This window comes from Pseudopodoces humilis, chromosome 2 (assembly GCF_049639895.1).
Source record: "Pseudopodoces humilis isolate 2021_Gansu_Grassland_sample_001 chromosome 2, ASM4963989v1, whole genome shotgun sequence".
Classification (NCBI taxonomy): domain Eukaryota; kingdom Metazoa; phylum Chordata; class Aves; order Passeriformes; family Paridae; genus Pseudopodoces; species Pseudopodoces humilis.
In genome coordinates this window covers 95001416-95015935 of record NC_142201.1, presented here as the reverse complement: position 1 = coordinate 95015935, position 14520 = coordinate 95001416, and the positions used below count along the sequence as shown (strand labels likewise).

At 35.4% G+C, this 14520-nt stretch overlaps 1 protein-coding gene across 16 annotated transcripts in view; it reads left to right on the top strand.

The window, feature by feature from the left end:
• The window catches only part of ABI3BP (ABI family member 3 binding protein), a 138409-nt gene that overhangs the window by 46425 nt on the left and 77464 nt on the right, over positions 1-14520 (top strand). For 12 of the 16 annotated variants that reach the window (XM_088052318.1, XM_088052313.1, XM_088052310.1 and 9 more), the window contains exons 7-14: positions 2439-2490; positions 2763-2825; positions 3935-4030; positions 4347-4424; positions 9805-9885; positions 11168-11242; positions 13814-13879; positions 14376-14450. In XM_088052318.1, the coding sequence (XP_087908444.1) occupies positions 2439-2490; positions 2763-2825; positions 3935-4030; positions 4347-4424; positions 9805-9885; positions 11168-11242; positions 13814-13879; positions 14376-14450 (586 nt within the window). The remainder of the gene's footprint in view (positions 1-2438; positions 2491-2762; positions 2826-3934; positions 4031-4346; positions 4425-9804; positions 9886-11167; positions 11243-13813; positions 13880-14375; positions 14451-14520) is intronic. The other 4 variants (XM_088052324.1, XM_088052323.1, XM_088052315.1 and 1 more) reach the window with 3 other exon arrangements.

Here is a 14520-nt window from a genome sequence, read left to right as displayed (position 1 = left end):
CGGCCTGGAAGGTGGGGTCCTCCCCAGTTTTTCCAGACAAAAAGGACACTTAGCTTCTACCATTTGTTAAACTCTAGAAGGAAACATTTCTGCTCTTTCAAACCTTATTCAGTCCAGACTGACCATGATCCTTCCTTGAGGAGTCTCTTACATGCATGCCAGTTTGTGTTGCCTTTTAGAAGTATCAGAATACAACACAGAAAGAAAGAAAAAGTGTCTCTTAAAGTAATGTTGCCATGTGCTGTTTCACAGAACATTTGAGATTTGCAGTCCTGTGAGTATATGCTGTATGTATATGGTAAAAAGTGAGATGTCTGACCTATGGTATAGTTTACATCTCTAATTTTCCTCTGAAAATAAGGAATATTATTTGTCATCTTCTTTCATGATGGTAACAGTTGTCTCAATAACTAACATTCCAAATGCCTGAATGTTTTATATTCCCTGTCTAAAAAATATGATTGATAGTGCCATTTCTACAGATGATGGGCTGATGTTTCCAAAATAGTTTGTATAAGTAGAAAATATTACTAGCCCTAGGAATATCTAAATTAGTCACTTTGTGGAAAATGAGAAGAAAGCTTTGACAACATGGGTAGATTTCAAGTGCAGCAGTTGCAGATTTGTAGTCTAATTATAGCAGCATTATTTATTTATAATATATTTATTTATATTTATTTATAATATATTTATATTATTTTGAGCAGTCTAATTATAGCAGCTGGGGAACATGGATTTCATGTCAATCATCCATTCCAGAGTGAAAAACTACATTTTAAATGTATTTAGTATTTTTATATTGCTATCATTTTAGCCATGTATTATTATTCAACAGAGAAAGAATGCTCTTGTCAGTAAAAGAACCATTTACTAGTAAAAGAGCTGATAGTAACTATGATTAAAAGTTCTACAGCAGAGGTTACACAAATGCTCTCTACAACATCAGAACTGTTTATTTGATTGTAAGGCTTCTGATGAGAAATACAATAAAATGAACACCTTATTCTAACAAATGCACTCAATCCCATTTTTTAGTCACACGAATAAGAGGGCTACTTCAAAAGCAGATCATCTGCAACACAATTTTTTCACTAGAAAACAAAATGGAAATGTAAAAAAGGAAAAATAAAGAAAGAAGATTATTTCTATTCTCATATAATGGCAGTGATTGAAATCTCCACTGAATTTAAGACCACGTTCACACCAATGCAATACTGTTATTGGGTGGCAGACAGTAATGGCTTTCATCGAATAAGTAACCTCCACCCATTTCCCCAAGGAAAGGTCCATCTTACTTGTGGAGATTGGTCTTCACCCAGCTTAAACTTTGGTATGTTTAAAGTATCCCAATCACTGTTTTTAAAGCTTTTCAGAAGTATTTAGAATAGAACAAAAATAGCTATCCTTAGGTAAATGGTTAGCACTTTGTCGTCAAATGCTGACTTTTCATGCAAGTGTTCTTTCACATGAAGTAGACCAGCTGTCATGAAGTGCAAAATTAACATTATCTGATTCTGATTTGAACAGAATGTATTTAGCACGGAAGGTGATTGTCAGAGTTATTTTCTTTCTTGTAACTCAAATATAACTAAAAAAATTCCCCTTTTAATATATTTAGCATTTTTATTTTGTTAGCATTACAGTCACTCATCGCTTGAGTGTATTACTGAGCATTCAGAATTTTTTCATAATTCTTATGTTTTCTTTTAGTAACTTTGGGGTCCATTCATGTATTCCTTTTTTATTAGTGGAATCAATATAATTAGATATTCACATTTAGGCAAGATGTAATTTGGGTCAAAGAAAAATGAACAGCATAAAAGTCCAAGTATTTAGCATAAAAATGTAAGACTCATGTGGGGTGGCTGACCACTTGTGATTTGGAAACAATTCCACTATAAATAAATAAAATTATTCTGAGCTAATCTACTTTAATCAGGCTGTGTACCCAAGAGTGATGATGGTTATCAAATGTGAACCTGGTTCTGGAATAGTCTGTGTTCTAAATATGGTATTCCTGAGAATATATTTGTGTCCTGTGACCAAACAGTAATTGCATATGTTTGAGGTGTTTTGCTGTAGTTAAATTTCAGCTTTTCTCAGCATTCTGGACTACACCTCAGTGAGTGCTCCAGATATCCTTAAGAGAAAAAAGAATTGGGGTTTCCTAAGATGTCAAATATTGTGTTTTTAATAAGTAAAACATCTCAAGCTGGTAGAAGGAGATCAAAATGTGATATTACCACATTAGCCTGTGGGAACTGAAGCAATAGCACAACCATCAGGGACCAGGGCCAGATTCATATCCAGTGTTAACTTGGGACAGGCGTGGTATTGGATTAGAACCCTCTATTTTTATTACTCAGTTCAATTACTATTATGGCAGTTATCCCAAGGCGCTACTTTTATCTTTTTCTTCTTTCTTTTTTTTTTTTCAGATTATATTTAGTGATAATAAGAAGTTGGTCCCTGTCACAATAATCAAACAAAGTAAGTTTGTGTATTTTTAAAAATTTATTCTTATACACTGCAAGAGTAATTTGAGATTAAAATGAGTGTCAGGGCAATGGGATGTCCTGCAGCTGGCCCTACAATAACATAAGCGTAGAATGCCAGTTTCACAAAATTGATAAAAAGATTAGGATGGTGTCCTCATCTGCAAATATTGAGGAAAGCTTTTTAGAATGCTGAGGTTTGTTATTTCTTATTTCCTTTTTTTTTTTTTTAAATTGTATTCTAACATCCCTGTGTTGTCTCCACAGTTATTCAAAATCGGACACAGTCAAAAGCACCAGATAGTTCTTCTCTCCCAGGAGCAATATTAGGTGACTAAAAGATATTTTTATCATTTCTCTTAACCCCTGGTTGCAACTTAGAATTTTGCAAATGCTTTTAATTTTCTTGATCTTAATAGTTTTTCCTTGCATATCAAAGGGTATTTTGCAGCTGGTGCAGACAGTATTTGTTCCATTTTATGGTGGTACAGATGGCTTATGAATGTTGTTAAATATTTTTAAAGCTTAAGTGATATAGATTCATTTTATTGTCATTGTATTAAAAAGAAAACACTGCTACTGTTTAAGCCAAGGAGTTGTTTCATAGTTCAAATGAAGTTCTATGGCAAAGATCTCATTGAGATGAGGGATTGTTCTTACTGGCCTTTTAATGTAGCAGTAACATCAAATGCTGACTTCATCATAACATCAAATGACAGTAACATCACATCTACAGTCAAAACCCTGATATATTAAACTACAGAAATCTTGCCAGTGAGAAGTCAGGGCCAGTCAGACCTCAGGGCATTACTGTTTCCCTCCAAGCCATTCAGTTTCATGCTTTATGTTCTTGTTTCACCTATAAGAATATGCAATACTGGCTTAGAACATAAAACCAGGGGAAAGTCTGTCATATCGTGCACAATGTGGTGAACTACTGGTCTGCCTGAAATTGCCATGAAAGGCTCACTGCATCACGTACCTTGTGACCAATTTATTCCTGGATTTGTTGTTTAGTCCTTTATTTATGGAAATATTTTATATGACTGCACAACTTTGGCTTAAGTTTTCTTTGTGTGGGTTTCAGTGTGTTGATGTGAGTCAAACACACACATACTAACCCTGTCTGGTGCTGAGCCTACTTGGCCCACCAGACAGAATCTGTCCCAGTATCTGTAATGCTGCAGTATTCCAGGGTTGTGTTCCAGTATTGAATAGTTTCCAACTCTGATAAATCATGAAATGGTGGAGATGGAAGGAGGGGTATAAAGGGGAAATAGCACTAAGTGGGAGAGAAAATTACGGGATAGAACAAACTCATTTTCCAGATATTCAGAATAAACTCCCAGTGGTTCGGTAGTAGTTGCTCACATATCTCAGAGAGCAGGCTGTGTGCTTTCATGTCTTCTGGAATTAATGGCACACATCTTTCTCTGCAGTGCACCTTATTGTTCCAGGTCTCAATGAAAGTCAGCAGAAACTTCCTCCTCTCCTGACAATAGATGACATACCTCAAGCATCCAGGAAAAAACTGGGTAAGCAGAAATGCTAGACAAATGAAAAATGCTGAAAACAATTTTGCACTGTAAAAATCATTATTCATAGGTCATTAAATCCTTGCTGTATATTTTATTTTTAAAGTATCTTTTAATAAACAAAACAAAACCAAAAATGCATGTGTTTAACATAGCATGATTGTGCAGTGGAAGTTCACTGGGTCCAAAGGTACTCAGCTGTCCATATTTATCCATGTTGGCTTACTTAGTCAAACTAAAGTGGGACAGAAATAAATCTGTGGTAAAAGAGAGCAGATACATCTTTGTAATTACTCTCTAATGTCTGTTCTTTTAGCTAAGAATGAAACTGGAGTATGGCCTGCTGAATCCAAAACACCAGAAGTTCAAGAAATCTCCCCACAGTCCCTTCCAGGTAATGAAAATTCTGTTTTTAGAAACTCTGTGGAATATCTTTGCCAAATATATAAACTAAAATTAAATCCGTCTTTGTGCTGCTTAATCTACAGTTAAAATAGTAGTTGGAAAACCAGAGGATAGTGGCTGAATTAGCAAGGAGTGGTAAAATGTGGATAAAAATTTGAATCTAATTTTGGACAAAAGTTTATATCAGGTGATATAATCATTAGGTTTATAAAAGTACTTAGAATTAATTTCATTTGTGACATGGTGGATGCCTTGAAATTGTGAAAAATTACAAAATGAGGGGTTTTTTTGCGTAACACAGACTGCTTTATAAATTTGTATTTCAAGTTCAGACATATATTTTAACATTTTCAGCCTGGTGTGGGGAGGAGGCTTGGAAAGAGCTGAATTTTTCGGAGACAAATAATGAAGATTAACTTTTCATCTACTTTATTGACCCACATTTCAGAATTGTTTAAAAAGGCATATGCCTGTCTTCATTTTCTATAGTCTGGCTCTAATCCTGTAACTGAGTCTGAAGTCTTGGTTCTGCTGTCACAAGAGACAATAGCTGGCTTCTGCCAATTTCTTTGCTGAAAGGAAAAAGGGATGCTTGAACAGTGGCAAGAATTTAAAATTAAAAAGGTATTTGAGGAAACAATGACGACCCAAGGTTTGCTTTGGTTTGGTATAGACATTTTATGTGATCTTGCTGGCATTACTCTTTTCTATCTATCAAGTCTTTCCTGGCTGGATGAAATGGTATTCCATGTGGTTTCTTTGACATCACACAATTCAGGCAGATACTGCCTGAATATTAATTGATTAAATATTATTTATTAACTATAAATATCATATAAATATGATTGTGTTTATTTTATTCCTTAAGTATATAAAAATGCTATGCTTAACTTCATCATACCATCTTAATCTTTAAAAAAAACAAAAAAAACCCAACAGAATAAAAAACCCTCCCAAAAATACACAGAGAATTAAAAAGATGTAAAGAAATGCAGCAAAATCATGTTATTGACAATAATCTTTCAGACTAACCCTTTTTTCTTCTGTGTAGATGTTAGAACTTTATTTTCTACTCAATAGATAAGTATATTTGCCAAATTCTACTTTAAACTATTCCTTCCTTTCTGCAAAACCTAGATGGCTCTTATCTGTTCATCCTAAATATTAAGAGGGGAAAAAAATTATGCCTCTTCACAGGAACTTATTATCAAAGGATGCATTGAAAATGTGTGGATCCTTTTTAGAAAGTTGTAAGGAGTCTTTTTAGGTTGTTTGATTGGTTTGCTTTTGATTTGCTTTCTCTTACAGTTCAAGGTCTCTTGTGGAATTAAATTTTTTTACTAGATTATTTACCTTGTTTAAGTAACTGCTATTTAAGAACTGGCAATATGGAAGCACATTTTCTAGAACTTTACCATTTTTTGTGAAAGGGAGAACTGAATACATTTTATATGGTTGGTTCCCTGTCAGAATCTATGTCTTCAAATCCCAGCCCTGAAGTTTGCATTCATCTAATCAAAATATATCATTGATGAGATGTATTGTTCAGTCATCTAAAGAGTGTGAAATGTGGCAGCTGGGGAGGAGAGCATTGGTCCATTCCACTTCCTTTCCTTTGTGTTCTGTAATTATATTTATGTACCAGCATGTAGAATTTGTAACCATAAATATTGTCATGTCTTGACATGGCACAGAATTGCATGTTTATGAAGTTGGAGAGTGTTTTATTGTGCTGGTAATAAGCGGCAAGTACTGTCTCTCCTTGCATCAATTTAGTTACAATTTGTTACAACTAAACACATTCTTACTGTTCTCACACCAATAGTTACTGAAATATTTAGAATAATTTTCCTCTTCCATTTCAAGCTTCCTTTATGGCTTCTGTGGCTTTTTTCCCTGTGGTGACCATTCCTTTCAGATATTATTTGTTAATCTCAACACCAGTGCCTCATGTTAGAGTATATCACACTCCATTATGGTTACAGTATTTCACTTAAAGAGAGAAAAAAAAAGGAAGTCAGGAAACAGGGAAGTCAAAGTGAATCCTTTAAAAGAAAAATGTTCTTCGAGTGTAATTCTATCTTGCCATGGCATATGAAAAAATAACTTGTCTGGCTAAAATGCTTTATTATTCTTTTATGAGTAATTTAGGTGAGAGATCTGAGCACCAACCCTTTGCAAGGGTTGCATTTAAAAGACAGTTTAGTATATAGACATAATTAATTGAGTTTAGCAATAGGACCTACCTCATCATATTTCATTCAGACATTGCTATTTGAAAAATTACACTGGCTTCTTTGAGTGAGGTATAATAATTATTTGCTGTGGAAGATTTAAGGACTGGTGCCAGACTGGCAACAGAGCAGTGATTTAGAAGGAGCTCTGTGCTGTAGCAGCTCTTGTGTCATCAGCCATGCTAGAAAGGAAGAAAGGAGCTCCAAGTGTTTTAGCAAGCAGTCTTTCTGAAAGGCTCTGTGAGCTGGGCTGCTCTTGTATTCCACTGGCTCTTTATCAAAGGGTGTGTTCTGAGATGTGACACAGTTTAGTAACTTTTTTTTTCGTATATTTGTCCACCAGGCATCCCATCATTTTCTTAATTTCAATCCTCCACTCCCTTGGCATGCATTTCCATGGAAAGACTTGTTAGTAAGCTCTTTAATTCTTTGTTTTTGCCAGGCTTGTTACAATATTTTCCACTCAGGACTAATTTATTCTTAACACAACAGCACAGATCTCTAGTGCTTTCCTCAATCTTTGAATTGTTGTCTAATATGCCTCAAACTATGGCTACAACATTTTCTCTTCTAAATGCATCTTTCTATTAACTTCACAGGGAAATTGGAGCTCACCAGCCCTTAGAAATATGAGCACATTAGTCTGGGAGATGAAAGAACTAGTTTCTTTTATTTATTTTTTTAAACAAGCAAAAAACCACCACCACAACAACAACAACAACAAAAGAAACAAAAAAAGAACCTAGTTATTTCATTATGTGGAGGGTTATTCTACTAATTTAATTAATTAGATTTGTGAAATACAGAATAGGCTTGAAATGAAAAGTGCCACCTGTGAATCCATTAGCTAGGATTAATATGCTGTTGAAATAACTCCTTTGTTGCCATGTTTCTCAAGTTCTGCTCCTCCTGTCCTCCTTCTGCCCCCTGAAGAGTTCCCCTTGTGCTCACAGGTTATATCAGGAATGAGATTAATGCTTTCATCCGAATGTCTTAATTCCAGATGTAGATGAAAAGAGGGTCAAGAGAAATTAGAGGAAACAGTTTAAGAAGCATTTCCCAGGTGCATTCTTGCTGTATTCCATGCTGTGATGATAAAGCAACTTGGCTGTGTTCATATTTTACTTTGTAGGTAGCCTTGAACAAGTGCAATAGGCCTAGCTTGCCTGCTGCCCTGGAATAGTCAGAGGCATTTCTCTTTTCTCTGATTTAGCTTTCAGAGCCTAAACTTTCTTCTTCCTGTGTCTTCTTTTTAACAAAAATGTCTCTTATTTTCATGTCATCCCTGCCATGTTTTGTGCAAAATGGAGAGCTTGGTTTTGTTCTAATTCTAGACATGCTTTATCTTGATCAGCTTGCTCAGATAAGATACATTTCATATGAGTGCAAACCCTCTGACCTCTAAAAAACCCTAAATCCTAAACATCATGAGTTTTGTATTTGTTTGTATTTGTTTTTTGTTTTTTGGGTTTTTTTTATTATTGCCTCTCAATAAGAAATGTTAGATTTTGGACTGCTCCTGAGGTACAGGTAGTTAGTTATTGCTTCAGTGTTTCTTATGAGTGAATTCTCTCCCACAAGTTTCAAACAGGGAAATTGCTCTACCTTCTCTGGACAATGAAAAGTATCTATGTTCCTTGAAAGCTTTTCAAGATCCTGAGGTACAACCAGGTTCAAGAGATTCTACATATCTTCACAAAACAAAATCCAATTTTATAGGAAAGAAAAGTCTTATGGGATTTTAAACTAGCAAAGAATTCAGAATTCAGTTTCCCTGCCCTTCAAATTATGAGACAGTTCCAAAACTCTAGGTTTCCCATATACTAAGGATGTTTTAAGGCAAATTATGTTAAAATGGTGTTTATTCTGGACACGTGATGTTGTCATGATCATGATGATGGACAGATGATGACATCCTTGCACTGATGAGAGTAACAGCACTATAACTGACTTAGAAGCTGTACTGAGCCCTAAGAAGGCAGCATCTGTAAAGGTTCCAGATTGTGTGGCACATGCTCCAAACTAGAAAATAGTGTAACTGTTGTAACCGTAATAGCATCCAAATCCCACTATTTAGAATGTGGGAAACATTTTTTTCACTAAATGAAATAAGAAGCTTATAAACCTCCATGATCAGCTCTTGCTTTAACCGCATTAAGTAGATTGTGAGAAAAGCTTGGAGAGCATGCAGGAAAAGCCAAAGAGTCCTTTAATGTGGCTCAAAAAGAAAGTCACCTTTTATTAAATTAATACTAAAACTTAGTGCCGTATTGATGCCAAGATCTCTTCCAAATAGCAATTTGTGCTAAATACTGTGCAGTTTGCTCTGTGGAGGGCATTAATGTGCTTGTGCATTCAAGGCTGAGACCTTACCATTCTGTGTTCCATATCCATAAGCTCTGTCATTTTACAATCTTAGATGTCCAATTCTGAGTACTTTATGGCTGATTAAACACCTCTGGGATCTCCAGCAAGATGCAGAGGAAAGAAGTGATCTTGACTGACTTACTCCTGGTATTATTTGTTATGTGAAACTGCTGGCAGAGTATAGTTATGCAGTAGTATCTTAAAATATGGCCAGCAATTCAGTTTAGGTACATTTAATGGCTGTTTAATAAACTGCCCATGTATAACTCTAAAAATGTAGAATTAGGAGAATGAATGGGAATTAAAATCTATTCTATAATTGCTAGAAAATTGAAAGAGCTGAGATATTACAGGTGAGTATCATGTTCCTGAAAAGTTTTATATTAGAAGGATTAAAAACCATTCAGAATAACATGGAAAATATTTGTAAATAGACTTTGTGATGTAATGGATCTTGTTCATAATCAATTACAATGAATTTAAGAGGCTGTAACAGAAGTACAGGGTGAGTTTCTGACCTTAACCTTGCTGTTCATGACTTATATTTTCTTTTGTTCATATAAAACTGCTGCAAAATAAATCCAAAACGTCATATAGATTTCACATCTGAAAACAAAAGTAAATACTAATCATGATGCAGTTGAGCTGCTGTAGAAATCACTCTAGTCATATGACATGCAGTGGTGATAAGAAAAGCATCAAGTTTTGGGCAGTAGATCAAGAAAAGTTCAGAGGGATTTTAAATTACATTAAGCTTCTTTCTTTTAGCTCAGGCTGAGAAAACACACGGACCTGAAGATTTTAAATCAACGCCCAAACCCAAATTGGTGCAAACTCAAAACATACCGGGTAACTAATTTTGCTGCTTTTTACATTCTTTCTGCATTAAATGCTTTTTTATTTCCAGCAGAATTTTTCTACTACTTGCTGCATCCTTTTTGTGTTGGCTCCAAAGGAAGTCCTGATTAAAATATTCTGGTTTCTTTTGTGGTTCCAGTGACTAATGCTGGAATGAGTTGTAAAGCAGGATGCACCTAGCTCTGGCTAAACTGTGGCTTCCACAGATTTGACTGCATGATTCAATTTCATTTTTCAAATTAATGCTTTCTGTCTATGTGATCTGCATGTTTGACATAACTTAAAATTTCTATCTGTAAAATTTACCTCAGTGATAGAATTTAAATAATTACCTCCTTGATTTTCTTCTGATTACAGGTTCATTTAGGTAACACTAACAGCAATGAATAAGAATGATTTTATATTGCATGTGATGGGATATAATTGTATTTGCCTTGAAGGAGAGAGAAGCACTACTGATTTTTTTCATTTTTTGTCCCAATGTTGTATGGTTAGTTTTGTGATTTAGTTCCGGTATTCAGAATTCTAAATTCTCGAATGTTGATTTTATTGCTTGTACTTTCTTCCCTGAGCCATGCAAAATTTTGAGGACAAATCTAAACTTGAAGTTGTACTTAATTCTTTTTTTAAAAAAAACTTTGCTTAGATTTTTCTAAAGCACAGCTGGCCTGCATTCAGGAGGATGTGTGATAAAGGGAAGAACAAGGAATGTTTTCAGGACTGAAATGCAGGTCTTCCCATGAAGAGGACTGCCAATGCTTCTCAATAAATGCATTTTACACAATCCTATTGATTCATGTTAATGTCTTGCACTTTTTTCTTTTTCATTTAAATTTGACAGCAGATTTCCAGAATTTACTGAAGCTAAACCAACAGTCAATCTAATTTCATTTTAACTTTTAATCAGCTTTTTTTAACCATACTCAACATTCCTTGGTTTTCCTATGTTTCAAGGATTAAAATATGAAAACTAATCAAGATGGATCATTAATTTTAAACTAGGTGCTTATAGTTACTGATAGATGTTCATTGCCAAATTCACATGATTGATAGGTCTTTGTTTAACATTTAGGAGAAAAAGGAATTCCTTCATAATCCACATACCTTTTTAAGTGACAATTTATGTGTTTTTTCTCTAGGTTGGAACTACTTTTTCTTTTTTATTAATTATCATTATTTTCAGGAGTGAGTACTCCATAAGCCAAATATAAATCCATGTTGTGCTCTGTAGTATTTTTAATCAAGTAAAGTTGTGGTTATTTTTTTATCATAGCTTCTAACGAAATACAGCTACTTCCTTCTGGATCCAGATTCCCTGATGCTCCAAAAAGTCCATTGACAGAACTTGGTAACTACTTTCTTTTCAAATACGAGTAAACTTTAGTGAAAAATTATCTTCACAGAGTCTGCTCCAATAGGGCAAGTAATGTAATTAAAGGAGTAACACACAAACTTCTTATACTGTACCCTTTTTGTGGTGTTTTTTACGCCCTTTCACTACATAACTGGGCCCTATGCTCAGTGCTTTGATGCTTGTGTTGGTGATAAGTGGGGATATTTCATCAAGCTGTGAGCATCTGGAGTCCTGTGCTGGGAAGAACATGATGTTTATGTGGATGTTTTCTTCTTCCTCCCTTCTTTCTTACTTTCTGCTGCTGGGAGACATCTCAGATGTGAGCTCACCACATAGGGGGCATTTTGTGAATGGTAGATACCATTTCTGTGTCCTTGTTGTTACCCTAAACTAATTTTTGTCCAGTTCCAAGTCCGCAGTTTTTACAACAGACCTTTTTGAGGTGTTTGTGGCAGGAGGTGTCAAATGCCAACCCTAGTCCCATCTCTCACCATTTCATGCCTCTTCTCCTCTACATTGTACCCTGTGTCTCCCTTCCTCATGACCTTGATTTCATAACAGGCCTGTGTTTTCTCTGTGTTAGTCATAAATAGCTCATTCTACCGAAACTATTGCTTGTTGCTGCTCTCTGTATTACACTAGTTACCTGGAGGGCCCTTGAATCAGGTTCATTTATATTTCATTAAGCATTAGTCAGGAAGTCTCAGAATAATGCTGGCTTATTAGGATGGCATACTTTTGCTAAATGTAGGTTGTCAGATTTTAAAATCATTTCCAGAAATGCCTCATAGTTCTTGAAATGCATATTTGAAGCAGATTCTCAAGAACATGAAAATAATCTTCACAATTTGTTCTTCATTTGGTAGATTTTTTTTCACAGCTCTTTTCCAGATATGTTTGAGGGGATGGGGACAGACATTTGATTTCACTGCAGTGAAAGACATTTGGTTAAATCCAATTAGAAGTAGCATTGGAAAGAGAGAGACACATAATTATTTAGGAACTTATTTGCTATAAATGTAACTGAAAAACTGAAAATTGTTAGGGATGTGAAGTATTTTTTCTTTCTGTAGAAATAAGAGAATAATAACCTAATCCTATGTTTGTTTCAGTGGTAAAGGTGGAATAACAGCAATATTTGAGGAAAAAATAAGTGTTTCATTCAAGTATTTATTATGGTTTTGTTCTCACATCCTCCATTCCCTTAGAATAATTTCACTTGGCAAAAGTGGGATTTCATTATGTGAGGCTAGGCCCAGCCATTGGGACAGAGGGAGCATCTGTCCTCTCCATGAAATCACTGTTGAAGTCAAAGACATTCTGTGAGAGTCAGAACATGGTTATACAGAGGAGATTTCTCTGCCCTGTGACCCTGCATGCCTTGATCACCTGCTATCATAAAACCAGCAAAGAAAGCAAAATTTAATTTATGAATTTCAGCTGCACCTGACCTGTATTCTGCCCTAGTCACCCTGAAGAATTTTTTCTTTATTTTTCTATCTTGATTGTGCTGGAGGGAGATCTCTCCTCTGGTTTGTAAACTTCCTGTGTGGTCAGTATATTTTGAATCCAAATGTTTATGAAAAGATATTTTTGTGAACATGCCTTCAATGTTCTGATGCCTTTGGGAGATCTCTTGTAGTTCTTAGTGGATGTAAGTGGATCAATGGAAGACTTTGCCAAAAGCTGTGAATCATATGGCTTTGTTAGTAGTGTTTTCTTCTCTATAAATATAGAATAGAATGGTTCCGTTTGCAAGGGACCTGCAATGATCATCTGGTCCAGCTGCTGAGTCCAACTATACCAGGGTAGTAGCCTGGGATCCAAATTTTTAATGTGATAAAGTGGATTAAAAGTAAATGGGAAAGCAGATCCAATGTATGAAAAAGAGTCTGTTCACTTTTTGGCATGTATTCATATTTTCTGTACTAGAAATGAACCCTAATTATTTGAATGGGGGTTTTAACAGAAAGAAAAATACTTACTGACCAGTACACACAGCTGAGTAGGATCAGTGGCAGGACAGTAGTGCAAAACCTGCACATGGTGGAAGCTTGTTCATGATGGCTTTTAGGTAAGAGTGCCCAATTCCATCTTGACTCCATTTTCATTAAAGCACACTTCGGGTTATCCATGCTTCCAAGTAAAGAAGCCAGAAGGTCTTTGTAATAATCCTCATTACAGATAACAGATAGTAGGTGTCATTTACTAACTTCAGCAATTATTTCTCTGATTTCATTGTACTACTCTTATCTTTTGCCATTACAATTCCTTTAAAAATAGTTATATATATTGTAGTAGTGACTAGAGACCTGCAAGTGGTGTGAATATCTAATATTGGGTTATATTAGATATAGCTGCCTTACTGGGAATAAAATCCTCTTAAGCAATAAGGATTTGGCTTGATTAAATAGGGTATGCTAAATATGAATGGGTAGAAATTAATGGAACAAAGGGACCTTCAAACAAAAAAAACTTTGTTAGTTACAGCTGAAATTAGGTTTTGTATCACTTGCCAGAAGAGTCTGTCTTGGAATGATAAAATTGTTTCATGTTTGCTCTTAGCTACTCAGAGGCCAGCCTTGAAACCCATATCTCTACCTTCTGCAGAAACGAGAGAGATGGAAAAGGGTAATTAGAAGATTAGTTCCATGATGTTTTTTCTATTATCTTGGAGTCATGTGGACCTGCAAATGTTAATCTTGGCTACCAACATTCATAGAGAGCTGCTTATTCACCATTCTTGTGTCTGTGTAACTGCCTGAAAAATGTATTTGTTGTCAGCTTAAAAACTGCCTAAAAACAGTGTTGCCGTATCTTGTCATCATCCTATTTCTTTTGGCATAACTGCAGCTCTTACCCAGGAAATTTAATAAGAGAGAATTCCTTGCTGGTAAGAGTTCTTTCAAGCATGTGGCACTTGCATTTCAAGGCCAGAAACCTGTTTTTCCAGCCATCTCCTCCCCTTATTGGGGCCATTGTCTCATATCACACTTGAGGCCATCTGTCATCTTGTTCAGCTTTGCATTAGCATTGTCTGGAAATGCACAGCCTTCACTCAGCTGTTTGATGCTAATCCATCAAACTACACCTCTCTCAGCATTTTAAGCTTAGATTCTTTTTTCAGCTTTTGAGGAAAAGCAAACTGTTTCTTCAGGATCCAAACCGTCTGGTACCATGGAAGTGCAACCAACCCGATCCGGTAATGGTTTCTCATGAGGTTAATCCTCCTGACAATTGAGAATTTTTGGAGGAGACATAGTGCCCCTCAT